Source organism: Phaeoacremonium minimum (genome assembly GCF_000392275.1).
Source record: "Phaeoacremonium minimum UCRPA7 unplaced genomic scaffold PA7_03_scaffold_393, whole genome shotgun sequence".
In the NCBI taxonomy this organism is placed as follows: Eukaryota; Fungi; Ascomycota; class Sordariomycetes; order Togniniales; family Togniniaceae; genus Phaeoacremonium; species Phaeoacremonium minimum.
Window position 1 is genome coordinate 12,574 of NW_006921296.1, and position 17,830 is coordinate 30,403.

Sequence of the window (17,830 nt, forward strand, 5' to 3'; positions counted from 1 at the left end):
TCGGATCCGCCACCTTCGATACAGGGAAGGCTGGGCTTAATGGCAGCAAGTAATGGACCAAAAGTTGCATACACCGTGCACAGATGGCGTTTGAAGCCAACGTGGTGGAACCAACGCTCCACTCTTCGTTGATGGGAGCACACCACCAGGACTGCAGGAACTTGACTAAGAGGGATGGACGGCTTCGAACGTTGGAGGCTACATCGTCCGGCTGACCTGCGCGAAGGGCCTTGGTTCCTGCTTCGGCAGAGGCAGGAAATCAAGATACGGCGAGACATAGACCATTCTCTCTTCCGCGATCGTCATCCGGCATTCGAGTGTCGCCTCACTGGGGCCATACTTGCGTCCGGGATCTGGTTACACAGCAAGGTCTTCCCCATGCTTAGAAACGTTGAGGGAACAAACGTTCCGCCGGGAATAGGGGGGTCGAGAGAACACATCCCCGACTGGCGATCTCCGAGAAGACTTGGCTTTGCAGGCATTTCACAAACTTCTGACTGCGTACGAGTGAAAGATACAGGTCAGATCGGATCGTGTTGTAGTTAGGGTGACCTCCCGGCCGAGATCATATCATGCAGCGGGTGTACTGCTTGGGATGGTGCCGGTGGTCAGGTGGTGAGTCTTAGAACAATCGCATCTCACAGCAGATTCGTGTACGACGTTCCACGGCATTGACGGTCTTTTGAGGGAAAGGCTAGTCCATATAATCAACGAAGCGTTACGCGATGATGCCGTGAATTTACTCAAATTATCTCATTCGAATAGCAATCAAATAATGAATTATAATATTACATCATAGTTACCAAAGTTTGGCCGGCCTGCTACTCCATACGTTTAGGAACTTCAATTCGTGATGGACTCTGCTTGGACATGAAGTGAGGATTTCTTAGTCTCAGAGCTCATTGTGGACTGTCGGCTCCTCCACTATGGCCTTTGGCTCCAACCAATACTGGACCTCTGTATTTACAATGGTTGTATCTCTGCAGCCTCGATTAGCTGTGCCAAATAAAGGGGTAACGGGGAGTCATACTCCTCGCTATTGCCACCTTCACCCCCGGCTGAGCGTAACGAAACCTCGTTATCAAGACGATATCGCGCGTCGAAGCGATCGCGGATGGCTTGATCCTCCTCAAAGAATTGACTAATTGATGTGAGCAACTATTCATGTGTATTGTCGAGGTCATTATTGTGAGATATGTACTCACTCTGCCTCGGCCACTATACGATCTATTGCCTCCCAGTCCCGGAATCGGTTCGTATTATCCTGTGAGCCGGGCGTCAATAGTGAATCTTTCGTGAGATAATATTGAGGCCCCCAACCAGTGTTATGCTTTCATTTTTGCCAGTGCCTAGATAAATGTCAGTGACACGTGGACTGGACATGTTTCTCGAACCAACCTTTGTCGGTAGCGATGACTTTCAGTATCCCGTTGGCCTTCTCGAAATCAGTATATCAACATCATAATAACGATTCAATAATGAACGCACGTCGAGCTCGAAAACCACTTCTATCTGAGGGACACCCCTTGGAGCAGGAAGAATCCCAGTCAGCTCGAGCTGTCCCAGAAGTTCGTTGCCCTCGCTCAATGCCCGTTCGCCCTCCATAACTTTGATAACAACGTCTTGCTGGTCATCGACTGCCGTGGAGAAGATTTTGGTCCTGCGTATTGGCATAGGGTAATTTCGGGGAATTAGCTTGACTGTCAGATTGCCGGCTGTGTCCTGTGGGTAGAATAAGCTTCAAGTATCGAATGATAGCACTGGCTTTTCGGTGGATGATGCCTACAACTCCAAGTGAGAGTCCATTCACATCCGGGAATATACACCCCCAATCTTCAGACTCGTCACCAGAAAGAACACCAGCTTGCACAATGGCGCCGAGTATCACGGCTTCCGTATGTCCCGCTGTGATGTTCTTCTTACCGTCAAAGTAAGCGTCTAAGAGCTGAGACACCTCAAGATGCGAATTAGCATTAGTCTGTCTATAACAGGCACATGCCTTACTCTTGAACTGTGGATAGAGCCACCGGCGAGTATAATGTCGTTGGTCTCTTCCTTCGTCCGATTCGCGTCTAAATAGCAGCGTTAGCTAGCGGGAAGGTGATGCGTACAACAATCTAAAATGGGTTACCTTTGAACGCCTGGTCAACTATTTCCAGTGACCTCTGAAGAAGATCCTCCTGAATTCCAGCAAGGTAGTCTTGAGTGATGAGCCGCGAGTATTCCTTGCCATTAGAGAAAGATTCTATCTCAAGATAGGTTTGCGTCAGATTAGACAGTGCTATCTTTGCCCGCTCGACCTCGACTTTGAGCTTGTGCATTGCGATCCTGTCCGTACTAACGTCAATGTCGTGTTCCAGGTGATATCCCCATGCCAATCTAGATTGCATCGTTAGTTAATCTTAACAGGTAGTCGAGTGAGCTCAGGAGACATACTCATCGACGATCCGCTGGTCAAGGGCATCACCACCAAGGTGGGGATCGCTAGCCGTTGCTAGAATCTCGAAGACGCCCATGTCGACATCGAGGATGGACACATCTAGTGCACCGCTACCATAGTCATATACAAGGATCTGGCGCTCATCGTCATTGCGATCTAGCCGGTGGCCAATTGCTGCCGCAGTGGGCTCGTTAACCAGCCTTAGAATCCTGAGATCAATAATAGCACCCGCGTCCTTGATTGCTTGACGTTGATCATCCTTGAAGTATGCAGGCTAGAATGACAGTTAGTATATAAGACATGGAAAAGACTTGAAGAGCGCAAATGCTTCATCAGGCCCATAAGCGTAAGCGTTTGAGATCCTACCACTGTGACTACTGCAGAATATATTCTGTATGATATCAGTCCAAGTTATGAGGCTCAGAGCCAAGTCATGCTTACGTCTCGTTCAGGTAATCTTCAGCAAGCATCTTTGCCCTTGCAAACAGCTTACTGACAATTTCCTCCGGCGAAAAAGTCTGGGTTTTGCCTTTCACCACGACTTGCACAGCCGGCTTGCCGGCTTTATTGACCACCTTGTAGGGCAGAACCTCCACACTAATAGAGGGTTAGCTATTGTTCATTTGTCAAAAGGGCTTTGGATACCTCTCCTGGACCGCCGGGTCAGAGAAGCTCCGGCCGATGAGCCGCTTGAGTCCGTATATAGTCCTGTCGGGGTTGTCAAGGATTTGGTTTTTCGCAGCTGTGTTGTGTTAACCCATTTAATCCTCGATCCGGTATGAGGTCTTCGGTAGACAAACCTTCGCCGACAAGGATTTCGTTGTCGGTGAACGAGACGTAGGACGGTATGCAACGATTATCTGGTCCTTGTGATAAGTATGTCTTGCAAGAGAGCGAACTAATGGCTACGTCAAACCTTGATCAGGTATAATTCTTGGCTCCAAGTTAGCGTTCTTTCGTATGCCCTTCAAGTGCTTAGGCATTGTGAGGTCATCTTACATCCTGTCTCCCTCGTTGCTACTGTATCCAACACATGTGTATGTCTATCCAACCAGCGATCAATCGTCAAGTAAATACCTGGAAAAGGAAAGCCTGGAGGAAACCGCGCCAGAGTAGTGATTACTTACAGTACCCAAATCCTATGATAACTTAGCTAGGTATTCTCAAGGGTGACAATAAGTAATGACACGAATATAGGGAAATCACTCACGATGGCGATAACAGTGCCATATGAATAGGGGTCGTCGTTGTACCTATAATTGTAGTTCGGGCGAGTCAACCAGAAACAAGCGGGAAAACACAGTAACGCCACCACTGCAACAAGTAGGAGGCCGAGGCCCCATCTTGAGCTTCGTCTTGCGATCATATTAGGAGATGGGCTTCGGCCTCGATCTCGCTTTTCTGTGTCCAGGGGTTCCCGAACCATACCTCTGTACTTCGTCAATAAAGCTCGGATGGGCCGCTAATAGTTACAATATTTATCGTATCAGTAAGAAACACACACTGACTTTGGTTATGAGTAATTCTCGAGAGATCTAGATATTTGTTGGGTAGATGAAAATTGCGCAGAGGCCGTAAAACAAATAAATAGCTGGTGTCACAGTCCAACCCTGGAAGGACTGAATGACTTGAGCGCCAACGACAGGAGGTTCGCGGTGGAGTATAACTTAAAGCATTAGACAGGGCAAGTCTTATAACATTGCGCAGTCCCCAAAAAAACATTTCAACGTAGTGTCCATCGATGTATTGCTCTGTTTTGAGAGAATCCAAGCTATTTCAATAGTTGTTGTTTTGTCCAAGTTTCGCATTAGGACACATCTCTCACTAACACCAACAATAATAAGAGAGGTAATCCACCACCTACGCCAAGCATTCCTTCCCTCACCACGACGATCAAATTACAATAAAAGTGTCCTGTTGAGACCCCCTCTCCAATTCTTGGATATCTGATGATGGTGAACTGCCAGCCCAGAGCGTCGGCTCTTGGAGAAGAGCCATGTCCAAGGCAGTCAAGCCAGATGTCAATAACCCTGTTTGATCCTTGCAAAAATATCCTTCGAGCTGGGAATGACTCAACCCTACCACGGTGGCCTGGCAAGCGATGAGACCAGATCACCGAACTTGCATATTTTACTGTCTACGCTGGGTCGACGGTCTTTGGTGCAATTGCAGCAACTAGGCCAACTCTGAAAGGCGACTCGGCATTAACTCGGTGGCTCCTTTTTTGTCCATGACCTACGAACAATTTGCACGCACACAACCTTGCCAAAATCAAGTTCTAGTCATCACTACATTACTGTTGACAGATATTCCTAGGCTAGCTAGTTGTCGCGAGTCCTCGGCTTGCCACTTTTGTCTGCCACCCCTTCCCTCTCGTCACCCCTTTTCAAAAAATAACCCTGACAACTAAACCTCCTCGGGGCAGATGTGTAGCGTCCTGCCGCATCCGTCCAAATTCGTTCTTGTCTTATATGTTGTTGCATCTAGACGAATGAAGAGACAACTCTGAATGTTGCATCCCATTCGGCCACGGTGATTGTGGACCAAATGAATGCCGAATCGTCTATGTGGTATCATACAATAAGAACAGAGAGAATGGGAGGTTGTAAAAAGAGCCTCGATCTCACCAACTGACCATAACACAGACTTCACAACCCGTAAACCTCCCAGGCATCGAAATTATCTTGCGAAGTGTTGTGACTCTTGGACGAGGCAGCGGTGTCGTTTGACTCGTAGGAAGGAGCGAATTCATTACGCAACTCTTCGCGCAGTCACAGTTCGTCGTCGTCCTGCTCCAGCTCGGAGGGCTTCATCAAACCACCTACCTTTGAGCGTCGCTCGATGTCGGCCTGCTTTGCGGCATGCTCCTCCTTTTCCTTCTCCACGAGATACAATTCTGCATTGTCGCCCGCGAACTCCTTCAGTGAGATCAGGAAGTCACGCAGGGCAAGACGGAATTTGTCGTACTGGGTGTTGAGAGTGAACAGTCCCTCAACAAAGGCCGCAATCTGTGGTCTGTATCATATTGTTAGTGAGGTGGCCATAAACCGGAGAAAAAGGGAAACACATACGTCTGGAGATTACTGAAGGCGTTGCTCAAAAGGGTACCAACAAAGTTACCAAGGAACTCTCTGTTGCTCGTGCCTGGCTGAGCCTGATCTGGTTGGTAAATAGGTCCTTGGATCTTAGGTGACGAGCCATCTGCTGGCTGAACGAAGTAAATCATGCGCATCAGTAACAGTGACTGTGTCTTGAAGCCGGCCTTGTGGTCCTGATCAGTGATGACGAAGAACACATCCTGCAAGATAGGGATGAAGAACTGGTTGAAGAATGCGTTTGACGTCTGGACATCAGTCTTGTCGGCGATATTGTTAATAAGCTCAAGACACATGTTGAGGCCAGCGGCCTCGACGTCGCGGTTATCATGCTTGCTGGCCCAAAGGCACGAGTCGATCACGAACTTGAACTGTCGGTTGTCGAGTTTGAGCAAAGCCGGGAAACAGTGAAGGTTAATAGCCCTCAGCAGATTGAAGAACTCGACTCTGTGCTCTGGGAATTCCGAGAAGTCCTTATTGATCATATCCAGCGTGCACTCGAAGACATTCTCCATAATGACAGGGACTTGGTCTTCCATCAGAGATGATAGTTTGGAGATGACAGCTGTCATAGCTCTTAAAACTTCGGCATCCCGAGCTCCGGCGACGTTGCGATTGTAGTCCACGAGTACGGAATCGAGCAGTTGCGGGACCATCTGAGCGCGCACTGCCTGGAGATCATCTGCCTTGTCCACAAATGTCTCAATCAGCTTCAGGATCTCCTTCTTTATCGTCCGCAATCCGCGGACTTTAGGCATCTTGGTAGCTATCTCTCCATCACGGGCAACAGCCTCAGAAATTAGTTGGCTCGTTGCGCGATACATCTGCAGCATGTCATGGTAGATACGGCCGATCTGCGGATAGAAGTAGGGTCCGACAGATGAGCAGGCTGATACGTTTGTCTTCATGATATTACCAATAACCTTGATGGTATTGGCATCCTGCAGGATATTTGGGTCCACCGTTGCCTGCTTGATGATCGTATCCCAAGCGGCATTCGGGAGAGCCATGAGATCAGAAAGCAAACGTTCCTGCTGATTGCGGTTGCCCTGGGCGGCAACCATGTAACCACATGCTTCGTAGAAAGTGTGCACTTGCTGAGGAGTGAGATCGCACGTTATCTTCTGGAGGTTTCTAACTATCTCCTCGATGAACGGCTCTTGCTCGCTGGGCTGTAGTGCAACAAAGTGACGTCTGCACGACTTCGCGATTTTAATGAAAGTATCGCAAGCCATGTCCTGAACACCTACAAATCATTAGACAAGTCAAAAGGGGCGGGGTTTAGGCTGGATGCATACCTTCATGGGATTCGTGCATGAACTCAAACAGCTTGTTCACAACAGTCTTGAGAAACTTCCAATGGGCCTTCAGGAAACGAGGATACTGGCCAACAATGTACATGATGTTGCTGGCAACAACGGCCTTGTTGTCCTTCCCGCGCTTCATCTCTGTCAAGCCAAGAAGGTCCTTGATCACAGTGACCAAAAAGCGCTTCTCGGTCTCTTCGTTCATTGCCAGGGAGATGGATCCAATGGCCCAGCACAAAACATTGCAGTTGTGCCAAGACCACTCACTGCCGTCAACCTGTTTGGCAAGCTTGTCGGTCATGATCTGCTCGGTATCGACGACATCGAGATGGGTGAGATAGACAAGGCACTCGCGAATAGTCTTGTACAGCTGCACGGTATCACTCTCCTTTACGAATTCTCGTACAATCTCACCCTCGTCGTTCTCAACAATCAAGACTTCCTCAGGACGAACCATCTTCTCAATCATGACGATTCGCAGATTCGACAGCACCTCGCCGTACTTGTGCTTTCGTAGGGGATAGTTTGTCAAGAGCGCAGGGTTTGGTGCGCCGCCGGTGGACATTGTGCCCATCGCCAAAAGGGGGTTCATGTCCGTAATGGGCAATGCCTGCATCTCCTCATAGAGCTCCTGAACAAGCTTTAGCCAATAATCAAGGCAGATCTTGAAGATCTCGCGGTCATCAATCTGGGAGATCCGAATGAGATAGTAGTGGCCGTGACTGAGATAATCGCGGTTTGGTAGATTCTCGATCAACTGTGCCAATGTTAGTTATTCTAAATTTTAGAAAGAGAAAAGAGATTTGCATACATTGAGATGCATGGAGAAAAAGTTGGTGAGGAATAGAGCAAGATTCTGAACGAATTGCTGGTCGCGCGAATTACTCTGTGAATAGGTTGACTTGAGGTCGATAGTAATGGGGATGATGGTTGAGATGGTAGCAAGGACCTCGGTGAACATCTTTACAAGCTGTTCATCATAGTTGCCGACCTGCCCAGCACCCGCTGTCTGTAGACCACCAATCTCTGTCAAACACTGGAGGGTTACGTTACGAAACTCAGGAGTCTCGAGGAAGCGCGTGCGCAAAGTCTCAATCAGAGGTGTTTCGAAGATGTAGCCCAATGGAATCCAGTTACAGAAGCGAAGCAATGTCTCCAAGGTGGCTTGAATCAGGCTCTGCTGATTTGCGGTATTTAGAATCTCCTGGCACAACTGGAAGATCTGTGAGAATTCGGCACACATGACCGTCTTCAAGTTGCGGGTCTTGGCGGATGTCATCTGCTCGGCAGAATAGTCGAAGACCTCCTCGGACAAGAGACGCAGGATAATCATGTTGTTCTCGCAGACCGACAGACTCGAATGACAGGCAGATATGATTTCGTTGATGAACGTTGGCCAGTTGTGGGGCCACTCCTGCTTCAGGACGGAGACGAGAACGAGATTGAGTTTGTTGAGCAAAGTCCGCTGAGATCGTAAAGACTCCTCGGTACTCGAGCATTGGAGGATGAAGCTCACAACGAAGTTGCGAATGCCTGGGATGATGATATTAGCAGGCGCCAGCCATGCCTAGCTGCCCTTTGGAAAAAACAAACCTTGGCACTGCTCTCTAGGCAGGACTTTCCATCTTGTCATGATCACATTGTCGAGAACCTGGAGTGCGAGGTCTGTACATGAATTAGCCTACACGATATAGACAGAACAAACAAGATTGAACCAAAAACTTACACTTTGTCTGCGGGTAAGATGCCTTGGACAGGATGTCATCCACCATCAGCCATGCATCGGGATCTTCCTTAAACTATCATGATCGGTTAGTCGAGGCTCCGTGGCGATATTGCGAGGGCGGTGGAGAGCAACTCACCTGGTTCAAGGCAGCCTGGGCAGCTTTTTGCTAAACGTAGGAAAGGCAGGTCAGCCATGATCGTAAACTTGAGTGCTAGGAGGAGATGGAATACCTGATCGCCACGACCTTCATAGAAGGAGCGCACAAGCTGGTCCAGCTCCTCGATGGAGATCGCCATGGCGGAAAGCGGGTGGCAGGAAGGAAGCTATCTCTGGCGGTAAAGTAGACGGGCGTTCTTTGGGAGGGTAGAGGGAGGGATTATGGGGAGAGTTCAAGGGGCCACAGAAGACAGAGGTCTGCCGCCGACGAGGTGGAGTTTCCCAAGGTGACGATGACAGAGAAGGCTGGTGATCGGACGGAGAGGAATCGGGTGGAAAGGAAGAAGAGGTGAGTTGGGTTTTGCAGCTCGCGACAACAGCCCCGCGTTGGCGGGGAGGCTAGGAGGTAGGTACACTACAGTACGGTCGGCTAGGTAGGCATAGACAGTACATTACCGCCTCCAGTAACGCCCCCCTCCCCGGCGGTTGTAACAGCTACCGGGCTCAGCCACAGCCTCTGTTTAATTCCGTGTGCTTCCTGTAGCCGACGCGCCACACCTGTACGTCACTGATACCTTGCAGGCACCTAACGCGCTTCCTGCCTGCTGGGAGTCGGATATGGAGCTCCAATTGTGGTTTTGTCAGCAATATCGAATCGTGCATGCTCGCCAGCTTACACCGCACCAAAGTGCCAATGTGAAGAGTGCTGTCCCAAAGGAGAGATCTCAATGATTCTCCAGTTCATTATATTTACAAGCTGGTTATAGAACACATTGCTGCAAGAAACCAGGTTGTCCATCAAGCTTCACGGAATCATATTCTTGGCTTGAAGTAATTGCTATCATTACTCCTTCTTTGTCCGACTTTTCAATCTTTCAGCTTAGGAGACAGCCAACCCTGGCTCAACAGCTTAAAAATCTGAATGGGCTCATGCATCTTCAAAGAATATGATGGAGCGCCCACAGATTCATGACTCGGATTTGGTCTCTTGTACTCTAGACGTCTCTGGTAAATGTCTACCTATGGCAAATCTAGCTTGCTTTTCCGTTGTTCCGAAAGATACACAGTCTCGGTGCCACCGTCTATTCCTATCATATATGCGGACCGCCACCTCGGGGAAGAAACTGTTCCGACCCTTTGTACATTTTCCAATTGCCCCTTCGCTCATAGGCCGAGCATCTATGCCTTCTGGTATCCACACTCGAACAAACCATCCTCAAGGGCCTTGAGAGCCTTCTCGATATCACCTCTTTCAGGATTCAACTGCGAATGATCAGCCGCATTCTGAAGCAAGAGGAAAAGCCAATACATACCACACTGACGCCCATATGACCGAAGCGGACATACTTGGGTGCTATCTCCTTGTGAATACCACCAGCCCACACAATGCCCTTCTTTGCTAGGCTAGGCAGGAGCTCAGCAGCCTTGACACCCTCAGGAAGGTAGATGGCAGTCATGCCGTGGGCCTGGTCATCAGGGTTGGCAGCAACCTGCTTCAGCCCAAGGGACGCAACGGTCTGCTTGATCCGGTCTGACGCCTCGCGGTGCTTCGCGAATCGCTCGGAAAGGGGCTTGGATAGGATCTGAGTTAGTGCCGTGTGTAGAGCATGCACAAGCTGAGGAGACGGGGTAGCGAAGTATGAGGGCTTCTTCGCCTCGTAGTTCTGCATAACTAGATAAAGTTAGCGTCGTAGATACTGGGGTGTAGACCATCAATGCATACTGGGAGCCCAATTCTTCATGGACGCAAAGTAAGAAGCAGGAGGGGACTTTCTCTTCTGGAGAGTCTGCATGGCCTTGCCGCTGAACATGGATATCGATAGACCAGCCGGGACACCAATGGCCTTCTGGCTCGCAGTGACCACGCCGTCCAACTTCCACTCGTCGAAAGCAATCTCCTCGCAGGCAACACTGCACACACCGTCCACGATGATCAGAGTCTCAGGCGAAACGCGCTGAACCAGCTCGGACAGCTTCTTCAGCTCACTGAGCACACCTGTCGAGGTGTCGACGTGCGTGACAGTGATCATCTTGTACTTCTTCTCGGAGAGAGCCTTCTCGATCTCGGGTAGCTGCGGGCGCGAGCCCACAGGCGCCTTGACCTGAGTGACGTTTGCGCCGTACACCTTGAGGCAGTCGGCGAAGCCGTCGCTGAAGTACCCAGTCGTCAGAACCAGCACATCCTCGCCCGGCTCAACGAGGTTAGAGGCAACGATATCCCAGCCTAAAGTGCCGGAGCCGGAGATGACGAAGGGCTGCGATGCAGGGTCGGTGGTCTGGAAGAGCTTGCGGAGCATGGAGAGGGTCTCGCCGAAAGTTGAGACGAAGCCGGGGCCAACATGGCTCTCGCTGTACAAACGTTTGATAAGCAACTGATTTCTTGAATACGTTCTTGAACACAATTGAGCAGATTGCGACAGCAAAAACAAGATCTCACCTATAGTGGCTCATAGACTGGAGGACGGCATCGTCAAACTCAATGGGCCCCGGGATAAGGAGGGTAGGGTGCTCTGGCTGGGACGACATCTTGCCTGAGGAGCTGGAGAGATTGCGCTGCTGAGTCTTGGAAAGGAGAGAAGTGCCAACAGCAGACGAAGACAAGGAAGAAGTACTGATCGGGCGTTGATCCACAAGAAGGTGGTTAGATATAAGAGACAGTCGGCTTGCAGGACCGATGCTGGAGGAGGGGCTGCGGGGTAGACTGCCGGCGGACATGGACACAAGCCGCTGAAGTAACGGCCGCGAATAGTACAGGGGAGCCAGCTTGCCTACTTGATTGCCGATATCTCAATCCAATTGGTTCGGCCTGGTGTCAATCGACACCTGGACGGGCAAAGCAGGGGAGATATCGATGTTGAATCGCTGAAAACAGAAAACGGACACCGCCGACGGGCAAGACCGAATGAACAGAGTACGAATAAGAATGACAGCAAAGAAATAGCGAGTTTCCTCCGTACCTATCCCGTCCTCCTAATCAATCCAAACCAGACTGCACGGGCGCGAGAGAAAATTTGAGGCCTATAATGTGACTAAAGCACCGTAAGTGTATGGAACGGAGGAGCCCCGCGCCCAAAGTCATCCGCATATCGGACCCAAGGCGCTGGTCCAGCACACGACTTATGTCTCCTGCGCTGTATCAAGCGCGATCGGGGACCCCCTGCACTGGCCGATCAGCACCCGTCCTGCTGCTGAGAGCTACAGGGTGGGCTGTGTGGCTGGAGCTTTGCCAAAGGATCCACCCTGGTGCATCAGCCACCATGGACGACTCAACTCCAACTGTGAATGCCTGGCTGAAGCTCTGGCTTGCTCGAAGCTCGGCTCTTTGAATCCTCTCTCACACCGAAGCAGCTCGAAGTTACCAATTGAGGGACATCAAGACGGAAGGGCCAGGATGAGAGTCATTCAGTGCGACTAATTCGATCGTCATTCAAAGCCGTTGGCTGTACTTGCGCAACAACACCGCCGGGTCAGTCCCGCATTCGTCATCCCTCCTCGAGCCAGCACTCTGCACCACAGCAGTCATTGGCAGAAGCTACAGTTGAGCTTGTAAAGTGATATCTATACGTCTGCAACAGCAGACTTATACTTCAATCATGGCCTTCCTAATACTAGTGATTGGGGACCTCCACATCCCTGACAGAGCTCTGGACATTCCCGCAAAGGTTCTCGTCTTCACAACTTACTGACCTGACTGAAGCTGACATCTTCCTACCACAGTTCAAGAAGCTACTCGCACCCGGAAAGATCGGACAGACTCTCTGCCTAGGCAACCTGACGGACAAGCACACATACGAATACCTGCGGACGGTAGCGCCGGATCTAAAGATCGTGAAGGGGCGCTTCGACGTCGAGGCCACCTCGCTCCCGCTGACGCAGGTCGTCACGCACGGCAACATCCGCGTCGGCTTCTTGGAGGGCTTCACGCTGGTTTCTAATGAGCCAGACCTGCTTCTGGCCGAGGCCAACAAGCTGGACGTCGACGTGCTGTGCTGGGGCGGCACCCACCGCTTCGAGTGCTTCGAGTATATGGACAAGTTCTTCGTCAACCCGGGCAGTGCGACCGGCGCCTATAGTACGAGCGCGGGCCTTGATGGCGAGGAAATAGTGCCTAGCTTCTGTCTGATGGATGTGAGTGCTGCGCGAGCCGCTCCTAGACTTGCGGCAATTTGATTTTGTAGGATAACTTGGTTCGCTAACATATATAATGATGATAGGTCCAAGGCATATCGCTCACATTGTACGTTTACCAGTTGAGAAAAGATGCAAATGGTGTGGAAAACGTGGCTGTGGAGAAGGTGACCTACACAAAGCCAGTAGAGCCGACAGGAGGCTCATGATGAGCTCATTAAGGCTGAAGTGTAGAGCTGGGTGATGAGGGTATCGCTTAGGCATCGAAGGTGTGTTTATCGAATGACAGACGGAGGCTTCTGAGATGAAGATTGGACTGATTAAAGAGACTTGAAGCGGATGGATCGCCCACCTGGGGATTTTTCGGCGACTTCACTGTGAATGGCACATCCCAAGTTTCGTGGAAAACTATTAGATACTCATAATGCGCAAACATATACATCGAGCCATTTGGCTGGGTTCTAAAGACTCATGAGATTGGTATCCTGTCATGCCTGCAATTTACAACGTCGTCAAGCCAGGGTCATACGCCCTATGCAGAAAAAAACAGTACCCGACTCCTAACACCAAGGCTATAAGACTGTCTCGCGTCGTTTCATAACATCATGCTCCTCCGTCGTGAGACCCTATCTCTCGTAGCTATTGCATCACCTTGATCGCGGATAATCTCACCGCTAGACTCCAAAGTGTCATCGTATGACTCTTCAGCGTCTAACATAGAAGAACTCTTTGGCGCAATCATCGATGCTCTCTTTCTGGAAGTAGGTGCCTTGATTGGCCTCCCTGTACTCGCGGTTCTGCCGGATGAGCTGCTCTCACGGGCTGCAACTGATGAGCGTCGAGAGCCTTTCGAACCCTTCGCACCCACTGTCTTCGACTCGTTTTCAAGTACAGAGTCACTAGATTCATTCATCGGAGATGAAGTAGTAAACTCATAAGGATCCGCTTCTTCACGTGTTTCGTATTCCTCGTCCTCATTTACAGCCTTCTGACTCGCGGAAGCATTGTGTGTTGTAGATGAAGAATCGGCAACGCTTTCTCTGATACCCATTGAAGATGCGCGCTTGCGTCTGTTCGTGATCACAGTGCTTGGAAGCAGCTCTGGGGACGCTTGCTTCTGAGCAAGGGGACTCGTCATACTTTCTCTGCGAGTTGCCTCATGAGCCACTGCCGCCTCCGCAATGGGTAATTTGCGCCACGAGTCTGGCGCCTCGCCCTCTACTTTGACCTTGGTGCTAGAAGGGGGTGCTAGCAGATTCGCCGAACTGGAGCGCTGAATATATCTACCCTCGCCGGCTACTGCGTCAAACAACTGCTTTGTCGGCCGTCGCATCTTGTCCCTCAGGTTCGGCTCAGCGTAGCTAATGGAAGTGCGGGCTCGCCTACTAGGTCGAGACGTCTCGCCGTGTACTGATATGTCTGCTGGTGGTGGTGTGTCCCTGGCGGAATCGTGATGTGCTGCTGCAGGTTCTGGTGTATCTGGACAGACGAGCGCAGGATCTGCTGTTGCAATCTCTGGTTCTGGCAATACTCTTACCGCAGGAGGCTGCGCAATGGGTTGAACTGGTACTGCGACTACCTTTTTCTTATCCTTGGGCTGTTCCTTGATAGACGCGACCTTTAAGGCATTTGGTTTCGATATTGGGTCATCAACAGGAGAAGGCTTCGTACTCTTCTTGGGAGATGACAAATCGTCATTCGTGCTCTTTGCGGCGAGGGGCTTGCGCTGCGGACCGGATGTTGCTGAATTGCCCAGCTTCTCCTTGCTGGGCTGTCTTGCAGATGACAGATCCTTAATACTCCGTCGGTTTTTGAGATCGCGAATGGCCAATGGTTTGACCATGGGAACAGTATCTTCCTTCCCTTTCTCGGAGACTGTACTGGCCAACTTCACCTGCTCGTTCTCATCACCAAACTTTCGCTTAGAACCAGTTTTCATTGATGGTCGAGAATTTTCAAGCTCCGCTGCTTTAGGTCTTGAAGACTCAAGGTGAGCCTTCTTCTCTGGCTCGGATGCCTTGTCTTTACTATAATCGAGTTTGGGCAACGGCGCTTCTGGCGGGGGTAGACTAGGTAGACTGTTTACCGGCGAGCCAATTTCGGGTACACCAGTTGATCTGCAAGGAGAGTCGACTTTGACGGGAACCTCTTCGACAAATCGTGACGTAGGCGGGGGCCCCAGGTCGGGAGACTCATTTGAGTCTGTGGCCTCAGAACATAATGCCAGGATCTCTTCACGACTATTCGCAATGTCAATAAACTATTCGCAGCAATTGTAGCTCGATGCAGATGGACTCACTTCATGGTCTGCCTGGGATACGGCTTGTTCTCCTGTATGGGCGGGAGTCTTCCTTCCTGTGCCGCAAGTGCTTCAACATCTTTTGTTACATCCCTCAATCTTCTCTGAGCGGGACTGCGATGCATGTTCGACGTCGGCCTTGCGATCTTCCTCCCTCTAGGAGAATGACGTTTCATCGGTGGCTCTAAGCCCAGCCCAGCTAATAGTGACCCCCATTCGAGCAGTTGGGCCTCCATTTTCGCTTTGATGTCGAGAGCATGGTCGGCTATCCTCTGCGCTGTGCTGTCCTCTGCCTCCTTTTCGAGTTGCAGTATCCGCCCCCGCAACTCCAGGTTTTCGGACAACAAGCGTGCGCATTCATTCTCCAAGGACCGAATCCGAAGCGATTGAGTCGAGTTGATGCGCGCAATGTCACGATTCTGCCGCAGGAACTTCTTTCTGACTGATTGCAAAAGGTGTTAGTCTTCAGGCGTTGTCAACAATGAGAATCAGCAAGCTCGCCACTCACGCGTTTCTATACTATCTGTGGACACGGGAGGTTCGTTTAACCTTGCCATTGTTCATAATGATGGGGACAGATAGTTGCAGGAACTTCGTGTGGTGTACTTCAGCGAGTTGCAAAAAGAAAATATCCTGGCAGGCGTCTTGGATGTATGTATGTATGTATGTGTGAGTAGCGTAGGTAGGTTGGTAGTGTCTTCTGTTATCAGGGTGCAGCAGGGTTCCGCCGATGGTGTAATTACCCTTATTTTTCAGTTGGGCTCCAGCGACGCAAATTGACTAGCGGCATTGCCACGGCAACGGCGATTGGAATTCGTTGACAGGTGTGCTGCCATTGGCTGCAAACTCCTTCGCTTTTCCCAACCAATGGACCGCCCTAGCTCCCCGCCTGTCTTACCAATACCTACCTACCTATCGACCCTCTACCCCACCATCCCGTCTTCAACACTCACGGCCCGAATTGCATCGCATCGAATTCCGTGACGTACCGAGAGATACAGTCGCATGTGAATACTCGACCATGTCTTTTCCGACTAGATCGTTGCCGCCGGGACACATTCGAGGACCCTCCGTCTCCGGGAGTCTCAATGCAACATCGTCTGTGGGCCAGTCCTCAACACTCCAGGCACGGGTGAACGAGAAGAAGGCGGAACTGGAGAATCTGAAGGAGCTACGCGAGCTCAGCGCCGCAGTAGCGACGCAGATGGAGGCTCTTGAACAGAAATTGGGAACATTGTCTGACGGAACAGAAGGTGCGACGAGGAATATAGATATGGCTCATGCTGGGTTCTTTAGCTGACTATGTTGCTGAACAGCAATCGCACTTGTCGTTGGCAATTGGCATAATGTCCTGCGCGCCATCAATATGGCATCTGGTACGTGTTACTTGATTCGGTGCCATCTTGTAGACTGAATCTAACATCATGCGCAGCAAAGTTACCGAAGCCACAGAGTGAAGAAGCCACGATCGCCTTACCGCAGACTCTCGTTCGAATACCCACAGAGCATGCGCCAAACCTACAAGCTCACACAGATGCTGTCGCCGCTGGAGAAGAAGAAGAGCAACAACAACAACAGGGAGATGCCACGCAATGACTTACTTGATTGCACATGGATTCTTCAAGCCTGAGGGTTCATTTTTGGACGATGGGTTTCAAAAACGCCAAAACTAGGGACCGTATACAAAGTCTACACGCTTGTTGCGGCCTGACACTTGTACGCCTCTCGAGGTTCGGTCATATCGACCCTATATCAGGGCGCATCACCCATCAAAAGTTGCAAATCAGGCATATGAAGTAGGTATCCTTGGGTTACCATCATAGCGGGTATATGGACCTTGTTCACTGCCCTCTGGCCGGTTTGTTGCTCAAATCGCCAAGCTAGAAGACTGTGGGGACAGTCGCCCGTCGGCGGCAAGTCGCGTAACAAACGCGTTCCTTAGTCAGCAACCGTCCAGCTTCGCATTCTGAAACGCGACCACCACTAAACGAAAGTCGAGCCAATCGAGGATTAAGAAGTGGCAGGAACGTCAACCCCGCAAGAGAGAGGGATAAAGAAGAAGTTGCGATGGACTAAGAATGGCAGAGTCAGATAGCAGAGGAATCTTCTACAGGCCATTTTCATCCGGAGGAAACGCAGATCCATCGTGTCTCACCCTCTGCAACTCGCGCATAATTTATTGATGGCAGCAGGTATGCTGCAACTGCTGAGTTGGCACTAACGTTACTGTCCTAATAGTGAGGCACCTCTACGCTAGGGGTAGCACAGTGTCTGAAGTAAATAAACCGAACATTTTTACCCGCGTCCTTGAGCCATACAATCTGGGTGCTTCCCCTCCTCCCTTCTTGTAACTTCTGAACTTCCGCATCTCACCTCTCACCGTCCGCTTCCATCTCAGCAGAGCATAACTGATCATCATACAGCAGACAATTCTGCCAGCGTTCTCCAGTTGCTCCCTGTCATTCATAGAGCCGGAGGCCAGTCTATTCTGGGACAACTGCCCCTGCAGGTTTGGCACGTTCCCCAATTATTATCCGCGAAATTACCACCGTCCTTATCCTTGTCTGTGCACACTCAAGACGCCCACGAGTTCCATCCCAGGAGCGGCGCGAACGACCCTTGTCGGATTTGTCTCATCATCTGCATAGAAGGACCGTCCAGGCGGCCGGAAATTTAACC

The 17,830-nt window shown here is 50.5% G+C and overlaps 5 protein-coding genes across 5 annotated transcripts; 1 reads left to right on the top strand and 4 right to left on the bottom strand.

Annotated features, from left to right (window-relative positions):
• Nucleotides 1-963: 963 nt before the first annotated feature.
• On the bottom strand, nucleotides 964-3,670 carry UCRPA7_5085 (putative glucose-regulated protein; the record flags this gene model as incomplete). Its single annotated transcript, XM_007917633.1, has 12 exons — nucleotides 964-1,141; nucleotides 1,206-1,264; nucleotides 1,489-1,722; nucleotides 1,811-1,954; nucleotides 2,005-2,072; nucleotides 2,132-2,379; nucleotides 2,437-2,714; nucleotides 2,938-3,037; nucleotides 3,086-3,182; nucleotides 3,241-3,338; nucleotides 3,568-3,579; nucleotides 3,651-3,670. The coding sequence occupies 12 exons, from the start codon at nucleotides 3,668-3,670 to the stop codon at nucleotides 964-966; spliced, it is 1,536 nt and encodes a 511-aa protein (XP_007915824.1).
• Nucleotides 3,671-5,211: 1,541 nt separating this feature from the next.
• UCRPA7_5086 (putative exportin-1 protein) lies at nucleotides 5,212-8,864 on the bottom strand (the record flags this gene model as incomplete). The annotated part of the gene is made up of 7 exons (XM_007917634.1): nucleotides 5,212-5,455; nucleotides 5,512-6,781; nucleotides 6,834-7,599; nucleotides 7,654-8,375; nucleotides 8,436-8,507; nucleotides 8,569-8,641; nucleotides 8,799-8,864. 7 exons carry the CDS (start codon nucleotides 8,862-8,864, stop codon nucleotides 5,212-5,214), a joined length of 3,213 nt encoding a protein of 1,070 aa, XP_007915825.1.
• Nucleotides 8,865-9,903: 1,039 nt separating this feature from the next.
• Nucleotides 9,904-11,250, bottom strand: UCRPA7_5087 (putative alanine-glyoxylate aminotransferase protein; the record flags this gene model as incomplete). Its single annotated transcript, XM_007917635.1, has 4 exons — nucleotides 9,904-9,987; nucleotides 10,038-10,396; nucleotides 10,448-11,073; nucleotides 11,162-11,250. 4 exons carry the CDS (start codon nucleotides 11,248-11,250, stop codon nucleotides 9,904-9,906), a joined length of 1,158 nt encoding a protein of 385 aa, XP_007915826.1.
• A 1,067-nt stretch (nucleotides 11,251-12,317) lies between these two features.
• Nucleotides 12,318-13,061, top strand: UCRPA7_5088 (putative vacuolar protein sorting-associated protein; the record flags this gene model as incomplete). Its single annotated transcript, XM_007917636.1, has 3 exons — nucleotides 12,318-12,386; nucleotides 12,442-12,852; nucleotides 12,939-13,061. The coding sequence occupies 3 exons, from the start codon at nucleotides 12,318-12,320 to the stop codon at nucleotides 13,059-13,061; spliced, it is 603 nt and encodes a 200-aa protein (XP_007915827.1).
• Nucleotides 13,062-14,193: 1,132 nt separating this feature from the next.
• UCRPA7_5089 (hypothetical protein) lies at nucleotides 14,194-14,791 on the bottom strand (the record flags this gene model as incomplete). The annotated part of the gene is made up of 2 exons (XM_007917637.1): nucleotides 14,194-14,355; nucleotides 14,432-14,791. 2 exons carry the CDS (start codon nucleotides 14,789-14,791, stop codon nucleotides 14,194-14,196), a joined length of 522 nt encoding a protein of 173 aa, XP_007915828.1.
• Nucleotides 14,792-17,830: the final 3,039 nt, after the last annotated feature.